This window comes from Megascapheus bottae, chromosome 2 (assembly GCF_031878675.1).
Source record: "Megascapheus bottae isolate mThoBot1 chromosome 2, mThoBot2.hap1, whole genome shotgun sequence".
In the NCBI taxonomy this organism is placed as follows: Eukaryota; Metazoa; Chordata; class Mammalia; order Rodentia; family Geomyidae; genus Megascapheus; species Megascapheus bottae.
Genome location: NC_143510.1, coordinates 43,503,560 through 43,529,623, shown reverse-complemented (window position 1 = coordinate 43,529,623; position 26,064 = coordinate 43,503,560). Strand labels below are relative to the sequence as shown.

General features: G+C 39.9%; 1 protein-coding gene across 4 annotated transcripts in view; it reads left to right on the top strand.

Moving 5' to 3' along the window:
• The window catches only part of Nell2 (neural EGFL like 2), a 372,707-nt gene extending 347,475 nt beyond the window's left edge, over positions 1-25,232 (top strand). For all 4 annotated transcript variants that reach the window (XM_090324484.1, XM_090324479.1, XM_090324493.1 and 1 more), the window contains 5 exons: positions 329-469; positions 14,302-14,495; positions 16,347-16,523; positions 18,700-18,924; positions 24,505-25,232. In XM_090324484.1, the coding sequence (XP_090180610.1) occupies positions 329-469; positions 14,302-14,495; positions 16,347-16,523; positions 18,700-18,924; positions 24,505-24,555 (788 nt within the window). In that variant the 3' untranslated portion in view covers positions 24,556-25,232. The remainder of the gene's footprint in view (positions 1-328; positions 470-14,301; positions 14,496-16,346; positions 16,524-18,699; positions 18,925-24,504) is intronic.
• Positions 25,233-26,064: the final 832 nt, after the last annotated feature.

Genomic DNA, 26,064 nt, shown 5'->3' with positions numbered 1-26,064 from the left:
TATTATAGTGAGCTAGGTGCCAGCAGCTCATATATACAATCCTAGCTACTCAGGAGACTGAGATCTGAAGATCACACTTCAAAGCCAGTCTGGGTAAGAATGCCCAGGAGACTCTTTTTGCCAATAAATGACCAAAAAAGCTGGATAGAGCTGTGGCTCAAGTGGTAGACTGCCAACCTTGAGCAAACAAGCCCAGGGGCAATGCCTAAGCCCTGAGTTCAAGTTCCAGAATCAACACACACACACACACACACACACACATACACACAAAGAAAAATGAACAGCTATTTAGAAAAGGAATCTCACTTTTGCTTTCTTTGTCAAACAGATATTGATGAATGCTCAGATGGTTTCGTCCAGTGTGACAGCCGTGCTAACTGCATCAACCTGCCCGGATGGTACCACTGCGAGTGCAGGGATGGCTACCACGACAACGGGATGTTCTCTCCGAGTGGAGAATCCTGTGAAGGTCAGTTCAAGGATGATGTGAACAGTGCTGAGTTGATATGTAGGACATTCCTGTATGGTGCTGTTCATTTGCTTACCAGTTGCTACCTAACTTCTGCTTGCTCTTGATGGTCATTTGTTTTTAGTCTACATTTTGTGACACTAAACCTATCCTTTGTGAACAGAGACAACTACTGGACGATGGTTCAGAACAGGAAACTCTATGTTGTCACAATAGCTTTTGAAAATAGAAACCTGCAAAAATCTGACCCAAAAAGCAGTTAGAAAAAAAATTAGAAGAAGGAAGAAGGAAAGAGGTGTAGAGGGAAGCTAGACACATGGTACAGATAACAGCAGTCTGTTTTATTCTGTGCTATTGCTAGAGTATTGCTTTCCTGGAAAAGTAAGAAATATTTAGTGCTGTTGGACACATAAAATATGATCTCTGCTCCTAAAACTTTTTTAATCCTGTAGATGTGGAATACTTAATCATATTCTATACAATAATTGACCGTTTATTTTGAGTTCTTTTCAGTGAGGTGACACCCTCTAGTTTTCTTTAAGAGGTGTGATTTGTTTTAGAAACCAGACAGAACAAGCAGATCTCAGTAAATCAGTGCCAGGAACAATGCCTTCCCTGAGCTTGCCATCAAATTCTTAGCCCAGAAAAAGAAAACAAAAGTAAAAGTCAAAACCTCAACTATTTTTCCTCATTTGTACTTAAACCTTCATAGAGCATAACTTGAGAGGATAATGGAGGTTAAGATGACACAGTCAATGAAATCCTCAGAGAATCTGGCATAAAAGTACTGGATGTCTTCATGTCATCCTTGGGCCTCAAAAGTTTATCACAGAAAGCAAAGTAAAGCAAACCTGGGTGACAGATACCAGGGCTCCTAGCTGGCTTTGCCAACCGTAGCAGAAGGAGATGTGAACGTCAAGCCCAGGCTCCTTCGTCTTGCCACATAAACATGGGAATGTGGTAACCTTACCCCGGTGTAAAACCTGACATTTGCTAACAATCACTGTGAAGATCATGACTGTTGTCTGAGGGCTGCACCTTGTACTTGTGCATGTTCCCCAGGAAATATTTGCTGTGGAGTACCACAAACCAGACTGTCATGATCGGATGACACACTATCTTGTTGTGTGCCTCCGTGTAGCCCTGGATCTTATAGCTGGGTGTAATAGTGTGCATCTACAGTCCTGCGTAACCTGAGGTGAGAGTCACAAACATGATGCCATCTCACACAAAAGATAGTGAGACATTCGTTCAAAACAAACTAAAATCAAAAAACTCATGGACATATTAGAGTGATTGCCTATCATGAACAAAGCACGGAAAAAGATTGACTTAAAATGTTATTGTTAGGGGCAGGAGTTTGGCCTACTGGTTGAGTGCTTGCCTAGCCTGCACGAAGACCAGGGTTCGATTTTGCGGTACCACCTACATAGAAAAAAGCCAGAAGTGGTGCTGAGGCTCAAGTGGTAGAGTGCTAGCCTTGAGAAAGTTCAAGGACAGTGCTCAGGCCCTGAGCTCAAGCGCAGGATGGGGAGAAAATGTTATTGTTAAGGCCAGGAGTTTGGCCTACTGGTAGAGTGCTTGCCCCGCATGCACAAAGACCCGGATTCAATTCCTTGGTACCACATACATAGAAAAATGTCAGAAGTGGTGCTATGGTTCAAGTGGAGAGCTCTAGCCTTGAGAAAACCCAAGGACAGTACATAGGCCCAGGATTGGAAAAAAATATGTTATTGTTATTATAAAGGTGATGTACAGAGGGGTTATGCTTACGTAAGTCAGGTAAAGAGTACACTTGTTTTTGGATAGTGCCACCCATTTCCTCTCTGTCTCCCAGGCAGAAGACTGACTTTTAAAACTTTATACATAGAAAGCAGGCTGGTAATATCACGACAGAAATTACCAAGATCCAGAATATCATGAGGGAATACTTCTCAAACCTTTAACCAACAAATTTGAGAATCTAGAAGAAATGGATGAGTTCCTAGACAATATTAACATACCCACACTGAACCAAGAAGAGCTAACCCAACTCAACAGGCCTATTTCAAGCTCTGAAATAGAAATGGCAATTAGAGAACTTCCACCTAAAAAGAGCCCAGGGCCAGATGGATTCACAGCTGAATTCTATAAGGTCTTCAAAGCAGAACTCACACCAATACTCCTCAAGCTCTTCAACAAAATTGAAAATGAAGGTTCCTTACCAAACTCATTCTATGAAGCCAGTATAACCCTCGTCCCCAAACCAGACAGAGATTCATCAAAGAAAGAGAACTATAGACCTATTTCTTTGATGAACATCGATGCAAAACTTCTCAACAAAATACTGGCCAACCGTCTACAACAACTCATCAAAAAAATTATACACTATGATCAAACTGGATTCATCACAGGGAGGCAAAGCTGGTTCAACATATTCAAATCAATTAACATAATTCAACACATCAACAGGAGCAAGGACAAAAATCACATGATTGTCTCAATAGACGCAGAAAAGGCATTTGACAAGATCCAACACCCCTTTATGTTAAAAGCTCTGGAGAAACTAGGAAGCCATGGAACATTCCTCAATGTAATAAAGGCTGTCTATGAGAAACCCACTGCTAGTATTACAATTAATGGTGAAAATCTAAAGCCATTCCCTCTAAAATCAGGAATGAGACAAGGATGCCCACTCTCTCCACTCCTCTTTAACATAGTACTAGAATTCCTAGCAAGTGCAATAAGGCAAGAAGCAAGCATAAAGGGGATCCAAGTAGGGAAAGAGGAAATAAAACTATCCCTCTTTGCAAATGACATGATTCTGTATTTAAAGAATCTTATAGACTCTACTCCCAAGCTCCTTGAGCTGAGTCAAAACTTTGGAAGAGTAACAGGCTATAAAATCAACCCTCAAAAATCAACTGCCTTCCTTTACGCCAACAGTGAGAGGAACGAGGCAATAATCAGGAAAGAAACTCCTTTCACAATAGCCTCAAAGAAAATAAAGTGCCTAGGAATTAGCTTAACTAAGAATGTAAAGGACCTTTTTGCTGAAAACTTTAAAACCCTAAAAAAGGAAATTAAAGCAGAACTAAGGAAATGGAAAAACCTCCCATGCTCCTGGATTGGAAGAATCAATATTGTGAAAATGACAATCCTGCCAAGGGCTATCTACAAATTCAACGCAATACCCATCAATATCCCAATGGCATTCTTTAAAGAAATAGAAGAGGCAATTCAAAATTTCGTATGGAATAATAAAAGACCCCGTATAGCAAAAACACTTCTTAGCAGAAAGAACAGCGCCGGAGGAATTTCAATTCCAAACTTTAGACTCTATTACAGAGCTATAATCATCAAAACAGCTTGGTACTGGCACAAGAACAGGCCTGAAGACCAATGGAATAAAACTGAGGACACAGATATTAAACCACAGACCTTTGGCCACCTAATCTTTGACAAGGGAGCCAAAAAAATAGAATGGAAGAAAGACAGCCTCTTCAACAAGTTGTGCTGGCAGAGCTGGTTAAGCACCTGCAGAAAACTAAAGTTGCATCCTTCTTTGTCACCTTGCACTAGAATTAACTCCAAATGGATCAAAGACCTGGAGGTAAAAGCTGACACACTGAAAACTTTACAGGAAGGAATAGGAGATACACTAGGCCTCCTTGGCACAGGTTGAAACTTTCTTAGTAAGGACCAAGAATCACAACAAATAAGAGAAAGGCTGAATAAGTGGGACTGCATTAAATTGCGGAGCTTTTGTATGGCAAAGGACATAGCTAGTAAATTCATTAGGAAGCCTACAGAGTGGGAGAAGATCTTCACCAACCAAACAACGGACAAAGGCCTCATATCTAAAATATATCAACAACTCAAAAAATTGAATCACTCCAAAACTAATCTCCAAAGAAACAACCATCCCATTAAAAAATGGGCCAAAGATTTAAAGAGAGTCTTCACTGAAGAAGAAACAAAAATGGCCTATAGACACATGAAGAAATGCTCAACATCTCTGGTCATAAAAGAAATGCAAATCAAAACAACTCTAAGATTCCACCTCACTCCAGTTAGAATGGCCAGGATCAGGAAAACGAATAATAACAGATGCTGGAGGGGATGTGGCCAGGAGGGATCACTACTACACTGTTGGTGGAGTGCAAACTCATTCAACCACTATGGAAAGCAGTGTGGCAGTGCCTCAAAAGGCTAAACATAGAACTCCCCTATGACCCAGCAATTCCACTACTTGGCATTTACCAAACCATCCAGAAACAAGGGCATACTCAATCCACTAGCACAACAATGTTCATTGCAGCACTATTCACCATAGCAAAAATATGCAACCAACCTAGATGTCCCTCAGTTGATGAGTGGATCAACAAGTTGTATTTGTACACAATGGAATTCTATGCTGCTGTCAGAAAGATTGACATCGCCCCATTTGTTAGGAAATGGAAAGACTTAGAAAAAATCATATTAAGTGAAGTACGCCAGACTCAAAGGAACTTAGGCTCAATGGTTTCCCTCATTCGTCATAATCAGTAGAAACCTTGGGCTCTACTAGCAGAGATCTGCAATAGAGCAAAATCTTGATACATAAGGCCATATAGTATGAAGCTAATTGAAAGGACCTCCAGAATATTGAAACAAAAGCCATATAACGAATGATTGTTGTCCTTAATGTACTATGTTGTCTCTCATCTCCTTTGCTGTCCCTTGGGTATCTCATATTGTTACAGTACCTCACTTTGTTATCTGATATATTGAATTTATTTGTATTCGGTTATTTGAAATTTGATAGGGAAGGGGTGAAAACCAAGACGGGTGGGGGGTGGGGGGGAGGGTAATGGGTACCAAGACATGTGAAAAGGTATCAATGTATGTGAATTAATGCACCTTCTATCTGGCAAATATCATGTAACCCTTTTATTAATTACAATAAAAAATTAAAAAAAAAAGAAAGCAGGCTGGTGCCACTGGCTCACAACTAGAATCCTAGCTGCTTGGGAAGTTGAGAAGAAGAGGATGGTGGTCTCATCTTAGCCATGGCTATAAAAAGCTCTGGAACTAAGTGCTGATGGCTCATGCCTATAATCCTAACTTCTCACGAGCCAGGGATGTGAGGATTGAGATTTGAAATTAGCCTAGACAGAAAAGTCCATTCAAATTTTAGTTCCAGTTAATTACCTTCCCCCCCACCAAAAAACAAAACAAAACAAAAAACAGAAATGGAACTGTGGCTCAAGTGGTAGAGCGCTAACCATGAGCAAAAAAATGCTCAGGGACAGGACCCAGGCCCAGTATTCAAGCCTCAGGACTAGTGGGGAAAAGAAAAGATCTAGAGATCCTGTATCATTCTGCAGCTGTGTACCATGGAATGTGCCTGTCAACCTGATCTATATAGGAAGGTGGGATCAGAGCATCACAACTCCAGGCCAGCATTGCCTTGGAGAGAGTGCAGGGAGGGGAGTTGGGAGAAAGGATGGGGAAGGAGAGGGAGGAGGGGATGAGAAAGGAGGAGAGAGAAGGAGAAGGATGGGTGGAGGAAGAGAAGGAGGATGAAGAATAGTAAGTAGTATGAGAAGAATAATGGAAGAAGAAGAAGAGGAGGAATAGGCAAGAGAAGCAGAAGCAGTGGAAGAGGGGGGAGGAAGAAAGGAAGTGAGGCAGAAAAGGAGGGATGGAAAGAGAAAGAGAGATGAGGAGAAGGTTAAACCAGTGTTTGAACACAGAGTCTTGAGCTTGCTAGCTGAGTGACACCAGGCCTGCAGCCCTGTTTTTCACTGTTTTTTTTTTTTTTGTTGTTGTTGTTGTTTTTAACATAGGCTGTAGCATCTTGCCTGCCGGGCACCTGATCCACCTACTTTAAGCCCCACCCTGTCCATGGGATCACTGGTGCCTGGCACCAAGTCCAGCTCTTCTCCAAGGAGGCAGAATTTTTCTGCCTGTGCTGGCTTTTGTTCATGTTACAAGCTTCTTCTTTCCCTCTCCAAAAGCCTACATGCCCAAATCCCCCAGGATTCAGGCTTTGACATTTTATTCTACACTCAATAGCCCCACATTAAATAACCTTCTGGTTTAATATTACATATACATGTATAATTTATAATATATATCTAATATATATGAATATATATATTCCCCAATCAGACCATGTCTTAGCTGCAGATTCAAATATCTATCTATAGCTACATCTCAAGCTGTATCTCAACTTGAATTTCTACTCAGGTCTAACAGGGCTCAATCCTACAAGTCTCCAATTATAGCTGTGTAGACAGCTATCTGTAGTCATTGCTTCTTTGTTTTCATTATGGCTCACATCTGGCACATCAGATCTCCTCACTATTTTAGCACGCAGTCTACATTTCCCTGCTGTTACCCCTGATCTAAGTCTTCAGTCGGAGAGTATATACAGCTTGTTGGCTTTTAAAAGCCCACAAAATATGTGTCTCACATGGTGGAACAGATATGCCTATATTGATAATTTCATATGGTAGGCAAATGATGTCTCAAATACCCAAAAGGGCCTCAGAAGAAAAATGGTTTTCCATCCCTATGGGAACAAAGCAGCCTCCGTTTTGTTCTTCCCCTCCTGACTTTCATAGAAGCTTTTTCCTATAATACTCAGAATAAACCTTTGAAAGCTGTCAGAGGAGCCGGCAGCCTAGCCTATTGATACAGTGCTTGCCTAGCATGCATAAAGCCCTGGGTTCGATTCCACGTATACACAGAAAGAACTGAAAGTAGTGCTGTAGCTCAAGTGATAGAGCACTAGACTTGAGAAAGCTCAGGACAGTGCCCAAGTTCTGAGTTCAAGCCCCAGGACTGGCAAAAAAAAAAAAAAACCCAAAACCTCACAGTCAGTGATTTCTCTGTTCAAATTCATGGAATGTTTCCCATCTCTCAGCCCCCTTCAGCATAGCTCAATAGGCATGCCTGGCTTTCATGCCATTTCTTGTATTCACCACATTTATTACTTTGCATGAGCCGTGCCCTTTACCTGGAATTCCATCTCTCCTGATTTTGTATGATTCTTTTCTCATTTAGCACAGACTTCTGTTCAGATTGCTTGTCCTACACTCCAAATTTGAAATGGCTCCTATGTCTAACATCCCTTTTACTTGTTTACTTAGTCTGCCTCATTTTTTCTTTACAGAGTTCATAAATGTGCCTGGAATTACAGGATATATTCATTTGTTTGTTTGCTTATGGTCTATATTTGAACATAAGTTTTAGGGGTCATAGATTCTATTTGCCTGTCTGATACCATATCACCAAATCCTAGCACAGTGCTTCATACATAGATGACACATTTAATTTTATACATAAACAATTGAAATGGAAGATAGAGAAAGAGATAGGGAGACAGATCATCATTTGAGACTCTTCTATGCATATAACCAATGTTTGAATTCGATATGAGTATGAAATATAGGATCAATACAGATTCATAATATATAGTATATTTGAAGGAGATGCATAGTAGAGTTCAGGATAAGAGCATAATTAGCATATTCATGAGTATTCAGCCCAGAAAATAACAAGAGCATTTCAACTAAACATTAAAATAACACATGATAAATAGAAGATAGAAAAGAAAAAGAATATATAATATGCCTACCTACATAGCAAAAGGCTTTTTCATGAAATTCCATAGAGAAATGTTTACTTTTTTAGCAAGAGTTTGTTTTAGAATAACAGAATTAAAGAAGAAACAGAGAGAAGAGGGCAAGAGTGCAAGAGTAAGAGCAAGAGAGAGAGAAAATGGGATGTAAAGACTGAAATGTTAATTTTTTGTATTTTATTTACTTTAGTCTTATTTTTAAGTTTAAATTTTATTGTAAAGGTGATATACAAAGGGGTTACAATTACATAAGTAAGGTCATGAGTACATTTTGCTTTGAACAGTGTTATCCTCTCTCTCGTTTTTCTCCCACTTCTTCCCCCACCAGTTGTAAAATTCATTTCCAACATAGTATCATGAGTATCACTGTAGAATTGGTTCGTTCTTTGTCCTACTTTTTCTGTGGTTCCTCCTTCCTTCCCCAAATGAGATAAACATATACAAGACAAAGTGTACAGCAATCAAAAACAGTGACATCAGGGAATAAAACAAAGGGGAAAAAAAGAAAAAGAACTTGCAAACAGCACTATTTTAAAAAGCCTCTTGTTGCCATGAAATGTTCATTTTTTAAGCCACAATTCCAGAAGAGATATCTGCTGTTATCTGCCAACAGAATTCATTTATAAAGCTTATCAGAAAAATCTACTACTGTTAGAAGACAGCATAGTTTGAATAAGTCTTATAAAAGATCCCACTTATGTTTTTTTAAATGAAACACCAAGGGACTAAAGAACTACCCCTTCACAGCAATTGCAGCGATTTGTAGAATTGTAATATTAGTATTTAGAAGGATTCAGTTTTAAGAGTATGATTTTAAGCTGAGAAGGAGCTATTTTTCTGCTGCTTACATTTTTTTAAAAAAAGTATTTTAAAGTGGACAAGACCACACAGTGGTTTTATAATCAGTCTAAAGTATAAGATGCATTCAAATCTGAAGACATGAATAAATAACAGTACTGTTTCACTGCTATAATAATGTCACCTACATATACGCTTATAAACTGCATTCTGACAAATCATATGCTATTTTGCTCAACCATTATCCCAGGAAGACGCTTAATCCCCAGGTAATGCATCAGACCGCTCTTTTCCTGGCTTGTACTGTGTTTGAAATCTGAAACACTGGGATGTGACCCAGCTCTTTTCCCCCACATAATATTTTATATTTGTGGAATCCCATCCCAGGTTTTTTCCATTCTTTCTTTACTTTCTGGATAACCTTTAAGGTTGGGGATTTTTTTTTTTTGTGGGTCATGGGGTTTGAACTCAGCCTAGGCTTGAGCCAAGCCCCACTTCTTGTTTTCTAGAGGTTAATTGGAGATAAGAATCTCAGGTCCTTTTGTGCAGGGGCTGGCTTTGAACCTTGATCTCCGCCTCCTGAGTAGCTAGTATTACAGGTGTGAGCCACTGTGCCCAGCTCTCGGGAATTTTTTTAAAAACTTGTAAAAGCAAGTTATACTTTCTTTTAAATATGCAGCTCCACACATTTGTTGCAAACTCTTTACCTAGATCAATTAAAATAAGAATTCACCTCAACTAGCTGTACTGGGTATAAGTATCTGCTCCCTACAATTTTGAAGAATGGCTGCTGTTCTCAGCTGTAGAAGTCGATAAAACGTGTACGGTAGCTGTTATGTAAGACAGAAGATAGTGAGTTTCTTTTCTTTTTATTTGTGCTGGCACTGGGGCTTAACTTGCAGTCCTGAGCACCCTTATCTTTTTTGCTCAAGACTGATGCTCTACCTCTTGAGGAACATCTCCCCTTTTGGCTTTTTGGTAGTTAAAGACACAAGTCTCTTAGGCTTCTGTGTTCAAGCTGCCATGAAACCATGATCCTCTGATTCTTGGATCTTAGTTCCCACTAAGGCATTAATTAACCACTGCAGGCATGAGACACCACCATGAACTCTTTAATATACAGACAAAGCCAGAAGACAAGGTAGAAATGGAAAATTCACTTGGATTTAAGTTAAAAAATATAAGTGGTGATCAGTGAGGAAGCAGAGAGAAATGAGTTCTCCTTTGGCCTTCATAAGTCTTCCCAGCGGGCGTTTGTCTTAGACTGACCGTTAAGCATGATGCTATTATTAGAGATTTCACATAGGAAAAGTAGGTCAGGCAGAGGAAGTAACCAAGAACACCTTGCATGAAGTTTGAACTTATGTGTGAAGGGCTACTCTTTAGTAAAAGAGTAATGAAAGTGTATCTGCACACCAAATCTGTATTTTGGCCCAGTTCTATTTTCTGAATTCCAGACTTGTATATCCAGCAGTTTAACAGACAACTTCTTGTGGAAGACCAGAGGAAAATGTATTTCAACTCATCCTGAAGCAAACACAGCAGATTTATTACTCCTGCCCACCCCATTCCATTGTCCAGCAAGAATCCTCTCTTCTTCTCCTCATACGTTTTCAAGAATCATTCTTGATTTCTCCTTTTTCTCTAATGTTCAAAACCAGTATATCACTGAGTCATGTTAATTCTATCTCCAGTGCCTCTAGCTGTGCATTCTCAGGTACAGCACCATGTTTAAGACCACATCCTGCTTGGCGCTGGTGGCTTCCACCTATAATCCCAGTTATTTAAGAGGCTGAGAGCTGAGGATCACAGTTCAAAATCATCACAGGCAAGAAGGTCCTTGAGATTCTTATCTCACCAAAAAAGCTAGAAGTGGGGTTATGGCTCAAATAATAGAGTGCTAGAGTACCAGCACCAAAAGAATAAAAGGAAGGAGAGAGGGAAGGATGGGAAGGGGGGGAAGGGGTGGATAGAGGGGGGGGGAAGGCACAGTCCTGAGTGCTTGGCTCTGTTCCTTCCTGTTTGTATACAATGTTTCCAATCCTAAATTTTCTAATCTATAAAAAAAGGGAAAGTGTTGTGAATTTAAGGGTTGTTCTCAGAATCTGGCTCAACCAAACACTGTATGAGACTATGTTTATTGGTTTAGACCATTTCTTTGCAAACAATCCGTTCACTCATGCCTCTGGCTTCCAATTCTGATCCGCTCAAATCCCTGCTCCAAAAGCAAGCTGAAGTAAGTTTTCTAAAATGAAAACCTCATTGTAATTGTTTTCATTTTCCCTATCTATCTATCTATCTATCTACTACTCTTTCTGTCTCTGTCTCTGTCTCTGTCTCTGTCTCTCCCTCCCCCCCCCCCCACAGGACCAGTGCTAGGGCTTGATCTCAGGGCCTGGAAGCTTCCCCTTAGATTTTTCACTCATGGATAACCCTCTTCCATTTGAGCCACAGCTCTCACTCTACCTTTTTTAGTGGTTAACAGGAGATAAGAATCTGCCTGGGCTGGTTTTGAACTGTGATCGTTAGATCTCAGCTTCCTGAGTAATTGCTTACTACTCTGATAGTAAGGATAAATTTCTTTTTTATTGTTTTATTATCTGTAAGGTACAAACACATTGCTGTTCAACAAAACAGTTTATGAATAAACTGTGCTAGTCCTTGCATCTTTATCACCCATCTCTCCCAACCCACCACTTCCCTCACTCTTCTTAGTTTTGTAGGCTAGCTTTGAATTGTTGGCTATTTGATGTGACCTTTTCCTGGATCTTACTGCCTTTTAATCTGTGAGGCACCCTAATCCACTCTCTCACTTGTTATTTCAGTCATAACTCCATTTCTGTTCTCCAACACATCTTCATAGCTGTAAACTTTAGGCCTTCAAACACCTTATCTCAAAACACTCCATTGTACTTTCTCTCATTCATAGTGCAATTACTACATCTAGAAAACAGCTAGAAGAAAGATCCAGAAAAATCTATTACTGTGGTAGGAAGCACCGAAGAATATTCCAAGAAAGGAAGTGAGCTGTGCTGAAGGTTGTGGCTAGATCAAATCAAATGAAAATTGAAGACTGAAATAGATTTAACAGTATTTCTACAGGGGTCAGTCTTTGGAGGACTTATTTATACTTGTAAAGCTGGAATGTTTATGTGTCTTGGTACATTCTAAAAGTAGAACGTAATCCTTTTATGAGAAAAAATGAGTTCCAAAATTCAGTGCCAGTCATCAAATGGGCACATTTTCTGCATTGGGAAAGCCAGGATAGATAACCAGTGGTTTTCACTGTTCACACTAATTGGTTTGCACTAATTCAAATGCAAATAGCGCTAATTATATTCCATTCTGATGTTTTGTACTACACCTTTCTTCAGGTATGACAGCCTCATGCCAGTCTTCGTTGGTATGACATTCTCTTGTATTGCCTGATTATAAACATATCTTAAGAGCACAAACATTCCATGCTCCTCGTGACTCTTTTTGCCTTTATGGAAAAACAAAATGTATTATCTGGTCTTAGACCTTTGATTCTTAAGCATCAGACAAAATGAAATTGTTTCAGAGATCCAGCTGTTGCCCTTAGCAGCACATCTTTTTAATGGATATTGAAAAGGTTATGTAATAAAGAGGTGCCTGTAGAGTTTGTGGTCAAAGGGGTCAGACTATTATAGTTAATGCTTTATCTGCATACCGTAATTCCTAATTCCAAGCATATTAATTGGAGATGAAGATCAACTCATCAAATATATTTGATGGCATTAGCTGCTGTTAGTCTGAGTAGAGAAAATATAGAGAAGATTTATAAGTTTTTATTTTCATTACAAAGAGAACATTTCCCCTAAATATGTGTGTGTGTGTGTGTGTGTGTGTGCATGGTGGTGAGCAATTCTTATTTTCTTCATAGTCTATAATTGTAAACAGTATTACCCTTAACAAATCAAGCTCCCTATACAGATAACTTTCAGCCATTGTCCATCTAATTTTTTAAAATTTGAGGTAAATACATTTTATGGCTCATATTTATAAACATTTATGACAAAATCAGGTTATAAAAGCATTAAGTATTTTAAGACTCTCAATATGGCCAGTTATAATCTCACCCATGCAAGTATCCAATTAATGTTAGAATCAAGCTATGTAAAGGAGTTATTCACTAGGTCTGATCTTTAAAATCTTGTGGGAAATCTAGCATACTGTTCCCTTCATTAAAAGCCATCCTTTCCATCTTCTCTCTCACCCACGTCCCCTGCCGTGATTTAATTCTTTCCTTCTTGACCTTTACTTAGAAGAATCTGATGGAATGGGAAATAACTGCTTACTGCCACTCATAACAATCTCACTGAAATGTATTTTGGCTTGTGACCTTTCAAATTATGGGGTAAATAAAAGGAATCACATCTCTTCTTATGGACCTGCTCTGTGGGTCAAGACAGTGTTTGCTTTTCATCTGTATGAAAATGCTCTGGGCTGTGATTCCCAGGGGATGGGGAGTCAGGTGAAGAATGGGCGGCTGCCAATTGAACCAGGCAGAGAAGAAAATGATCCTCAGAAATGGGAAGTGAGGGACAGGATTACTTTCGAGAGCTATGGTAATTGCTGATGGCCGCCTGCCTTCTGCAGGTGAGTAAAGGGGGCCATGGACAGTGTAAAAAAACACATCACCTGTAAGGGAAAACTAATAGAACTCAGAAGAGATCGAGTGGGAGGTGTCATTGGTGGGTAGAGATTTAAAAGGAATAATACATCATAGGGAGTCCTAAGACATTTCTCTCCCATTCAGTAAGGGCCAGTTTAATACAGAGAGCCTTAGGAACTGTTCAGAACTTTCACCATTGAGCTGGGATGTTTTGTTTTGATTCTGGGTTTTTTTTGTGTGCTGGTCCTGGGTCTTGAACTCAGGGCCTGGGCACTGTCCCTGAGAATTTTTTTTTCTAGGCTAACAACAATCTACTACTTGATCCACAGCTCTATTTCTGTCTTTTTGGTGGTGAATTGGAGATAAGAATAAGAATCTCTCTTTCCTACCTTGGCTGACTTCAAACCACAATCCTCAGATCTCAGCGTTGTGAGTGGCTAGGATTACAGTCAGGAGCTATCACAGTCTACCTTCAGACTGTTTTTGTTTGATATGTTGAATTATCTGCTTGCTTCCCAAAATATGAATGTTTCATGAAGCTGAATGGGATCCATTGAGCTAGAAAAGTTGAAAATTCTACACAAAGGTGATTTTATTATTTTTTTATGAAAAGGTGTGAAATCTCTCCATCATTCACATTGCTTTTGTCAGCATGGGACAAGAAACACACATCAACAGGTGAAAATGAATGTACAGTCAAGGGCTGTACTTCAGGGAGATGTGTTGTCCATTGGGTTGTTGGAAGCAGTGTGTGGTAACCCCTGCATGCTGTGTCCTTCCTGCCTGTAGATATTGATGAATGCGGGGCCGGCAGGCACAATTGCGCCAATGACACCATCTGCTTCAACCTGGACGGGGGCTATGACTGCCGCTGTCCCCACGGGAGGAACTGCACAGGCGACTGTGTCCACGATGGCAGAGTCAAGCACAACGGGCAGATCTGGGTGCTGGAAAACGACCGCTGCTCCGTGTGCTCCTGTCAGGTTGGCATTCACACCCCCCTCTCCCGTGTGCAAAGGGGGTTTGGTTCCACATCTCACTTCATGAGCACAAAGTGTCTTGATCCGTGTTACCACTCCCATCCTTTGCCCCTGTCTCTCCCAACCCCACCCATCCCCTCAGCTATCCTAGTTCCGTGTTCACATCCATGTGAAGATGATGTGGCTGTATGTATATGTGACTACTTCACCCATCTGCTGTATAGTGTGTGTGCTTCTACTCTTGCTGTCTATTTGTCTGCTCTTCTCCTCTTGACCTCACCCCTCTCATGCCTCAATCCCAGCTCTCTGGTATTCACTTTATTAGACTGGAAGTTAGTTGTTCAATTGAAATTCATCTGCCTATACCATACTTTAGTTATAATTTGTTTGTATATACATACATATGACCCCGTCTAGTTTGATATATGTATTTATAAATTAGATCTAACCCCCACACATGAGGAAATAAGAACATGTCCTTTGTGACTCTGGGCCTGTTTTACTTCAATTTCTCCAGGCCTATTTATTTCTGTGCGAATAATGTAATATCATTCTTCCTGATGAATGACTAAAACTCCACTATATGTAGTCACATTTTCTTGATCTGTGATTTAAAATATTTTTTTCTGGTGAGTGCAAAGAACTTTATTCAGTACAGGAATGTTAGTAGAAGGTCACTGCTGTTCTTTGTCTTTGGTGGGGGGTATCTTTAAATGGTTGTACAAAGCTGTTGCCATTTGAGAAAGCAGTTCATGAATACAATGCATCTTGATCATTTTCACCCCTTTTAGCATTCTCCCCCTCTTCTGACCCATCCCTTACGTTACTTTTCTTAATTTTGTGGTAAATAGCATGACTTGATTGCATTCTACCCCTCTCCCCCGACCCCATCCCTCCTCTTGCAAGTCCCTGTTTACTAGTGCTTATTTTGTTGTGTTTTGAATTTTTCTTTCTAATGCATTCCACTATTTGTACCATGATTAAAATTTTAAATGAAGTTGCGATTTGCATATATTAACAAATACATCCCTCCATTTAACCACTATCATAATTAATGTGATGAAACACTTCTAACCCAGTTACTGACTTCTATCCTTTTTTAGTTAGCCTTGAAACACAGACCCAGGCAAACATGGCTTCTAACATCCTTATATTAAATATTAATAATTTCTAAAGACTGTCATGAACAGAATCACATAATATTTACTCTGTGTCTGACTTCTCAGCATTATGATTTTAGAATCTGATTAATTTCATGACATGTATCTATTCTGTTTTATTGCTGGACACCTTTCGTTGTGCTATTATACTGCAAAGTATACATTAGTTCACTTGTTGATAGCATTTTATTATTAATTGTGCTATTAATATCATATTTGCATGAATGTATGAATGAAGTCAGATATGACCCAAGAAAAATTTCCATTTTGGCTCTATTTCAATTTTAAGAGGTGTTGTATGATGTGTCCCCAGTTTATAACAGAGACTTAAGTTGTAGCTAAATGAATAATATTACATACTAGAAACAATAAAATACGATACCAATGTACAAATGTAGGTATATTTATTTGCACATGCGCATGTCTCTATACACATCTCTATGTGTATATGAGGACCTTCATAGCGAAGGACTTCTGGAAAATTTCCTTCCGGTCAAGTCTCTTGAGGTAGTGAGTGGAAAGACATCAGAGGCCTCCAGTGCATGCAGTTTGGGAGAGTTCTTTGTGTGAACTATAGATTTTAAAGACAAAGCATCAGTCTGGGCAAACAGTGGTGAGTGAGCTTCATCTCCAGGCTATATGGATGCCCTGGGAAGCAGGGGTTGGGGCTCAGGTCTTTTCCCTTCTCGTGCAGAATGGATTCGTGATGTGCCGGCGGATGGTGTGTGACTGTGAGAACCCCACAGTGGACCTCTTTTGCTGCCCTGAGTGCGACCCGAGACTCAGCAGCCAGTGTCTCCATCAGAACGGGGAGACTGTGTACAACAGCGGGGACACCTGGTTGCAGAGCTGCCAGCAGTGCCGCTGCCTGGTGAGTGCTGAGGCCTGGGACCAGGGTGGGGAGTGCAGACCCAAGATCAGAGCAGGAGGCAGCCCTCTGCCTCCTCACTCACAACACCTGGTAAGTTGGCTGTGGAATTGGCACATATAAAAAATGAGGCCGGGGGAGGCTGTTGAAATGCTGGGCCTGAGAAAGAAACCTCTGGGACAGATGTGGTGGGTCTTCTGCTTAGTCACTTTCTAGAGCAACAGCTCCTTCAGGAGTGCCTCTATAGCCATAAAGCAAGACAGATGGCTATGGGAGAATGATGACATTCATAAAAACAATCATTCTTTTCCCAAATAGATATTTTGCTAGCCTATTTCTGCTTACTCCTCAGACATAACAAACAAAAATACGTCAAGCATGGGTGCCTTGTACCCATAATCTTAGTTATTCAGGAAGCCAAGATCAGGAGGAATAGAGTTCAAAGCCTTACCTGGGCCAAAAGTTCATAAACTCCTCACCTTCACCAATAGTTGGATGTGGTCCTATGCACTTGACATCCAACCTGTGTGGTTTAGGCTGAGATACAGAGGATCAAGGGTTCCAGGCCAGCCCAGGCAAAAGAATATAAGGAGGTTATGATATCTCATCTTAATGAGAAAACATAGCATGGGGGTGCACATTTGTCATTCCAGTAGGGGAGGAAGCTAAGCCAGGAGGATCAGGGTCTAGGTCAGTCTGGGCAAAAAATGACACCCCATTTCAAAAATAACTAGAGTAGAAAAAGGCTGGCTGGAGGTATGTGATTCAAGCAGTAGAGCTTCTGCCTAACCTGTACAAAGCCTTGACTTCAAGCACCAGAAGAAATTCCCTTCCTAAAAGAACACTTTTCTTCTAAATATTGATATCACTACTAATTATATTCTTGTATATACTTCATTTTTTACACACTACCAGGTAAGCAATAAATACATACGCAAACTGAGTATTCAAAGCAGATGTTGCACATCTGTAATCTTAGGATTTGGGGGGCTGAGACAAGAAGATCTCAAGCTAGAGTCCAGTCGCAGCTGTCTCCAAATGCAAGCATGCATGCCCACCACATACATACATACATACATACATACATACATACATACATACATACGTTCATATACATACACAAAGACAGTTGTTCTTGTTTTATTCTGGCCTGCATGCTTGTACTCTACCCCTTGAGCCACAGCTCTACTTCTGTCTTTCTGCTGGTGATTTGAAGATAACAGTCTCATAGCTTTTCTTGCTTGGGTTGGCTTCAAACCACAATCCTCAGATCTCAGCCTCTTGGATAACTGGTCTTACAGGTGTGCCCAACAAGTACCCAGCTAGGGCACTGTGGTTTGGGGAAGCTTCACCACACAGGTTGGTTGTTTTTTTTTCCATGTGGAATAAGGGCAGAAATCAATTCCCAGGTGGTCGGTAGGCTTTTTGTTGGACAGGAGTTTGAGGAAGGTGTTCAAAGCACAACACTGAGAAAAAGATACACGACAGAGATCAAATTCCTTTCATCATTTCGGTCTATTTTCTTAAAAACAAGCAACACTTTCTCATGAAGTGAAGAATAAATGACGTTAGTGAGCAAAAAGATGAAAGGATGAAAAAGTGAAATAGAGAACTGATCCCTATTGAATCATTCTACTTTGTAATTGGAAAGATAGATAAAAAAAATCTGTTATTTTGTTTTGTCTTTTTGTGTATCTGCACTAGTCTTGAGTCCTGAACTCAGGGCCTAGGTGCTAGCTCTGAGCTTTTTTGCTCACGGCTGGCATTATACCACTTAAGTCACACTTCCATTTCCAGGGTTTTTTTTTGTTAGTTAATTAGAGATCAGAGTCTCATGGATTTTTTTTTCTGCCCAGGCTGGCTTTCATCTATGATCCTCAGATCTCAGTCTCATGAGTAGCTAGGATTACAGTCATTGAGCCACGTGGCAAAATGCATTAAGGGAAACTTTGTTTTCTTGTTGGTCTAATCTTTGAAGACTTAAAAAAAATTAGTTACAATAAGGAATTCATTCTGATGAGCTTATATAAATCCTTCTCAAGATTGGTGAGTATTGACAGTGGGACCCAGCTATGGATGGCATTCATTCAGTATTGAGTAAGCTCTGTTCTCCTGCTCTCACTGGCTGCCTCCTCCCTTCCTCTCTCTGCCCTCCTCCCTGGTCCATCCCTTCTTACAGCAAGGGGAAGTAGACTGTTGGCCCCTGCCCTGCCCAGAAGTGGAGTGTGAATTCAGTGTCCTTCCGGAGAATGAGTGCTGCCCACACTGTGTCACCGACCCCTGCCAGGCCGACACCATCCACAATGACATCACCAAAACCTGCCTGGACGAGATGAATGTAGTTCGCTTCACGGGGTCCTCGTGGATCAAGCATGGCACCGAGTGCACCCTGTGCCAGTGCAAGGTAAATGAAGCCCAGCAACAGAGTCAGCAGTGAGTGGTGCTAGAGAGGCTGCCATGCCTCGCCTGGACAGTGCAGGGCAGTTCCATTAGTCTTCAAGCAGAGATAGGGAACACAACTGTCACCTTTCTTAGTGCCAGGCTGAGCGTCTCATGTAGTCCGAATACTCCAGAAAGAGTGATCGTGGTGGTGGGAACCACCTTCTAGAAAGTTCCCTTAATACAGCCATCTATGCCCAGCTTTAAAACTTCATGCCACCAAACTTCATGCTACTTCATCCATGATGGAAGGCAATCTGCTTTTATTGATTCTGATCTGGTTCTTTTATGAGATTCGTAAAACCTATTGACAAAAGAGATACATTACCTTTCTTCTAAAGTGGAAATCAATATAGCAAAAAAAATGGGCATGTTTCTTAGTTTGTTGTGGTCAGTTACATTGAGTTGAAAAATGTAAGATTGTTTTACCATATTTTATTCCTTCAGCTGGTGAAAAATCGTTATAAAGATTTTTCTCTTTATTTTCATAGGAAAAGAGAGCATTACATCTTTTATTTTGAGAACACAAATATAGATAACATAATTAAAAGAGAGAGTTTCCTAGATATAGTGACCAAGCCGAAATTATTTTAATTTGATTCTTATTCTGCAAAGTTTAATTTAGTGATCTTTCAAATTCATAGCTATAATTTTTGAACAATACTAAGTAAATAATAATAAGAATCAAAGAACACACATGTCACATTTTTCTCAGCATTACTTATCTGGTTTCAACGCAAGTACTTCCATTTTGTAGAAATTTTTCAATAGAGCCACCTAATTCAGATTCACTTTTACTATAAATTCTTTCTGGAGTGGCTTGGTATAACAGAACAAAGAAATGTAAAATGCTTTAAGCTTTGAGATACCTTCTTTTCCCCCTTCAAACTTCAAACTTAAATCTCCACCTCCTTCAGTCCATGTAATTTGTCACTCAAGCAAAGCTTTATGAGTGAATACTTAGAGCTGTTTTTCTAAAAGCACGATAACAAATTTGAAAGTTAGTAATACTAGAATGCATATTCAGTATTACATCATAAATGCTTGACATATGTATACTGAACAATGTATTTCTTAAAACTTGAGCACTAATGACCAACAGATACCTTCCTGATACTTAACTACTTATACCTTTGATCTGTGAGGTTATTTATTCTTTTAGCAACAGTAAAAACAAAAATATCTACCAGGTGGTAGGATAAAAATACAACCATCCCTGCTCTGGTGGCTCACTCCTGTCATCCTAGCTACTCAGAAGGCTGAGATTGGAACATCACCATTCAAAGCCAGCCTGGAAGACAAATCCAAGAGACTCTTATCTCCTATTAACCAACAAAAAGCTAGAAGTGAAAGTGTGGTTAAATAGTAGAGTGCTAGCTGTGAGCAAAAAAGTCAAGCAAGATGAGCACTTCGGGCTGTTTTATGGCCAATTGGAGGTAAGAGTCTCACAGATTTGCCTGCCTGGGCTGACTTTGAACTGTGATCCTCAGATTTCAGCCTCCCGAGTAGCTAGGATTACAGGCATGAGCCACCCAGCACCCAGCTAAGTAACAGTTTATTTAAACATCTTTGGATGTATTGAATTGAAATTTTCTAATCTTCATCTGCTAAGTATAAGTCTCAGTAATAAGTTTAAATCCCAGTAATAGCACAGAAGACAAGAAAGAGAAAGGTATGGGGAGAGAGGAACAGAGTGATAGAGAGAAATGGAAGGGGAAAGAGAGGAAGGATGGAGAGAAAGAAAGGAAGGAGAAAAGGAAGGAAGGAAAGAAGCAAGGAAGGAAAAGAAAAGACATCCACAGCATCAGATCAAGTCTTGTCAGTGAGAAAAATGCATTCAGGAAAGAACATGAATGAACTTGTCATTTGTTTTCCTTATAAACAACTACCAGAGTCATTTGAATCTTGATAAAAATGTATGCCAGAAAGTACATTTTAATATTAAAGTTCTATTTTCTTGTCATATAAAAGCTGATTCGTAAAAGTTTCTATATAATACCATTTGCTGTCTTATTAATTATGAGTTATAACGATATGTTCAGTCTTACCCATTTTGTCTCAGATATCGATTTTATTAGATTTATTTTAAAAATAAGTGGCATGCCATGACAAAAAAAGTACTACATGGGAGGCATTATTCATTACAGTTCTGTTTCCAGAGCACTAACTCTGTTTAGTGTCTCCTCACCAAATGCTCATTTTTAGTTGGTAAGTAAATAGTAATGGCCTTGAAAGCAGCTACTTTTCTTATTCTTATAAAATTTAACTTATAGCATTTGTGTTTCATCATCATCATAATTTTGAGACCAATGCTAAAACTAAATAATTTAATCTGCCTTTGATATTTGTTACTTCACTCTCAGGCCATTCAAAATTATCAATATAGCCATTTAGGCTTGAAGTTGGGGCCTGTGTTCTATACCTTAGCTTTTCACTCAAGACTGGTGCTCTATCACTTGAGCATTTCTGTCTGTTTCTTGGCCAATTGGAGGTAAGAGTCTCACAGATTTGCCTGCCTGAACTGACTTTGAACCGTGATCCTCAGATTTCAGCCTCCCCAGTGGATAGGATTACAGGCATGAGCCACCCAGCACCCAGCTAAGTAACAGTTTATTTAAACATCTTTGAATGTATTGAATTGAAATTTTCTAATCTTCATCTGCTAAATTATCTTTGAGACTTTCTTCTCCACTACTTTTTCTCTTAAGGGCCACATTTCACTATTTTCCTCAGGTTTATTAATTTTATGGTACAGAGGCTACCACGTTGTATGGATCTTACATCCACTAGTTTCCTTTGAAGGGTATTTCTGTTCTGACAGATTGTAAATATCTGGCTAGTCACTTTATACTTGTAGGCACTTGACCTTGTACTTGCTACAGGGTTCTGTGTTCTGACTTCATTTTAGTGATAGAGTATGTACCTTTTAATTTTGAGATATTATTTTATCCCTAATCATGGTCCTTTGAGGATTTCTGTGAAAACTTGAATTGTTACCAATTGATTCTAACTTGGCCAGGACACATATTAAATACTGATACTTGACAGTGTGAGCATATCTGAAATCTAGCTGGAGAGCTTGGCATATTCTGACTGAGGCTCTCTGATTATTTCTGTAGGGTTTCCTCTGCAATTCAACAAACAGCCCAAGCTTTGAAGGGAAATGGCATGTCTATTCACTGCCTCACTTTGTAGGCATTCCCTTTGAAAAAGAAAAAAACGTTTGAGTACTCTGCTAGCCCCTAAGCTTTCCTCTTGACATCTCCGGCCCATTCGATTGTAGATTTCTGCTTGAGTTATGGTTGTGTGAAGATGCACAGACTAAGGAATGCCAAGGCAAAGTGAATCTCACACAGTAAATTTCCTTTCCCTTCAAGGCTGAAAATCACTCCACCATCTGCCCGCCACTCTCCATCGCCTACAATTCTTATTTTATATTTTGTTCAGACTTCATTGTTGCTATGTATAGGCAGGATCATCTTAGGGAATAAGTTATGTCATTACTGAGTTCAGAATCCCAGTGGGGTGATTTATTCATCCTTCATATATGAACTGTGCTCTCCCAATTGAAGAGCTGCCATGGCCGAATACATTGACACAGAAGAAGGGAGATACTCATGCAAGATTTTGAAAACTAGCACAAATTTCAGGAAATAAAATTCTTCCTGAAACGTGCTTATGGAAACAATTGGTAAAGGATATTTTTCCTCATGGAATTTGAGTGATAATTTCTCAAATTGACAGAAGGCATCACAAATTCTCTATTTCTGCTCACTAGAGGAACTATCACATTAGGTGATGGTTAGCCAGTCTGAGCCTCTAGGAATGGTAGCAAAGCTTTAAAAATTATGTTACATGTCCTGGAGATGGGAAGTCTCTGTCTCATGCCAGAGTAAGAATTCAGCTTAATAGTAATTTTGAAAGGATTAAGACTAAGTTAAATCAACAATTATCTTCCTGGGTAGAGACTGCTTTATTTTCCCCCCTCATTTGCTATGCTTCATCAAAGGCTAGCATATTACATTCTCTTTTCCAAGAATTTGATCTTATAGAAACAAAGAAACTTTTGATTATATCATAATAAATATATTTTTAATCAAAGTTACCTTTGGTTGAAAGTCAGTTATCTGAGGGAAAATAAAGATTAGAGGATAAATTTTAGAAGCAGACATAAGTTTGAATCCCAATCTTACCATTTATAAACTGTGATTTTGGACATGATATTTAAGCTTTCTGATCTCCATTTCTGATCTGAAATGTGTGACTATTAATGAAGTATCCACAGGGAATGCAGAAAGGTTGAAACAAGATCATGTTTAAGATGCTTAGCAAAGTATCTGTCAGAGAGTTCTCAAACTAGAAGTGTAAAGAGAGTGTCATCACTACTGTGATTGTAATAGTTGTTTTCATATCGTCTTAGGAGTAGTGAACTGGGTGAGAAAAGTACACGTGTAAAGAATTTAAGAAGATGGCAGGGAAATTCTCTTTCCTTGTAGTATACTATATTATTCTGATACTTATAGAAACCACTTTAGCCTGTCTCCTACCTGCTTCCCTAGTAAGCTCAATTTACTCACTAAGCTAAATTTCTCATCAGAACCTTTCTCTGCTTCTTAACTATAGATTTCTAAACCTCTTCTCCACAGGGCCCTGTTCTGTGGGCCTATTCTCATATATTTGCCTTCAGATCTTGAACCTTTAAAGAGAAGGCTGCCCTGCTCATCAGTCTTTCCTTTTTGCCTTTACTCAGGTTGGATTTCTTCTGTACAATACCACAGACCAGATGGCTTAAACTACAAACGTTATTTCCCACAGTTACAAGGCCTGAGAGATTCCCCTTCATAGTCCTAGGTCGAGATTCACCTTCTTAATCCTAGGTCAAGGCACCGGATGATCTGGAGTCTAGCAAGAGAGATCTTCCTGGCTATGCCCTGAAATAATGGTGGTGGTTGGGGAGGGGAGGGCGGGAAGGAGGAGGAGGAGAAGGAGAAAGCAAACTTTCCAGTATTTACATTAGGGAGGAAAAGCAAAGCTTCCCATCTAGGCCAAAGGCCTCACCCTCATCCCTAATAAACTCCCCCCCAAAGCCTCATCCCCTGCTGCTATTATACTAGCCACCAGAATATGAGCACAAGCGTGTTAATGGGACACAGCATTCAATCCGTAGCACTTTGCACAAGGTTTTATTGCTTGCTCACTGATACTTTCTGGTTTCTCCCCTAATAAACTAAACACTTCCCTCTGATGTCCAACACCAGATCCGCTTTATTTATTAAAACATGGCTAGTGCTAATAGACTCAACAGGTGCTTTGGGCTTCAAGAAATAAATGAAGTGTGATGGAGAAGCATGTCAGAGGGCATGGTCGTCTGTGCAGTTGGATAATCCTGAATAGCTATTCAGTGACTCCCTTTCCAGGAAATCACAGAAACGATGTAGTTGGCATTTATGTGTCATTGTCGTATTCACTTATATTCTATACTCCATAATCCGTCCTCTACCTTAATCCATATTTACCTTCCTTTTCCCTTTTTTTTTCTTCCTAGAACGGCCACATCTGTTGCTCGGTAGACCCCCAGTGCCTTCAGGAGCTCTGAAGTTAAGTGTCTCATGGGAGATTTCTGTTTAAAGAACCTTCTTTCAAAAGACCAAAAAAAGAAAAAAAATGGTGAAAAGTTACACTGGATGATGTATGGGCAGCTAAATACACTTTGTGAATAGCTGAGTGAACTTTCAATTATGGAATTTGTGGAGCTTGAGGAAAGCAAAAGGCAAAAGGAAGATTCTTGGGAGAAAACTAGACCACACATCTGGCTCTGCTGTACCCAAGGACATTCTTGTGGAATCAGTGTGACTCTCATGTCATTGCCACCCCTGGCTAGGACTCTGGAACCCGGTGCATCCTGGGAAACCTCTGGCTTTCACTGGTACAGAAAACTTCCTCCTAGATCAGAATCTTCACCAGTCTGTTAGGTTCTTCACTGCCAAAAGACAAGCTGTCAGGCAGTGAATAAGTGAATGAATTCTGTTTTCTGAAGCAAACATATAAGCTGTAATGCGAATGTGTTATGTACAGTACACACTCTGCAAAGAAGTCTGATACCAGTTATTGTAATGATATAAAAAATAATGCACAGGCATGGTTACTTAATATTTTCTAACAAGAAAAGTCATCCCTTCTTCTTTGTTTTACTGCACTTAATATTATTTGGTTGAATCTGTTCAGTATCAGCTCGTTCTTGTGCAAAATTAAATAAATATTTCTCTTACCTTACAGCGTCTGTTGTATCTTGTTAAATGTATTCTTTCTTTTCCCCCACTTCAAATGGTTCAAAATCAGAAAGGCTACTGCTGACATCTGTAATCATAGCTGCTCAGGAGTCTGAGATCTGAGGGTTCCGACTGGAAGACAGCCTGGACATGAAAAGTCTGAGACTCTTAGCTCCCATTAAGTAGCAAAAACCAGAAATGGAGCTGTGGCTTATGTGGTAGAGTGCCAGCCTTGAACAAGCATCTAGTGGACAGTGTTCAGGCCCTCAACTGAAGCCTTAGTACCAACACACACACACACACTACAAATTGCTTTCTGGTTCCACTGAGGAAAAACTTCCCACTAAGTTGTTTTCAAATTGAAATGCATTTTTCACTGAAAGCTGTGTACATAGGTGTGAGAGGAGATGTGTGCCTTTGTTCTCTCTCCTCATCTACAGCCACCATCTCACCTTTGTTGTCCTGCTTTATATCCTGGGGACAGACCTGTACAGAAAGAATTAATGAGTTCTCTCTCCACTGCTCTTGGTGTTGATGGAACTTCAGTGAGGACTCCAGCAGCACATCCAGGGGAGGTAAATTTGACTGTTTATTTTGGTGGTTTCTTTCCTAACAGGGCATCACTGTGACTGGCCTTGTCATCTTCCTGGCAGGACATCTCCTGACAGATGTCCTCCCTGTCCAGTCACCCTCCTTTGATTCTGAAGGTTTTATTCTTGCATCTTCTCACTTTGAGATGGTGACAATCTGGCTGCCCCTGTCCTTGGGACAGGCATCTCCTCTATTGCTTGTTAGTTTCCTTGTTTTCAATCACATCTTTATAAATGGTCCCTTTG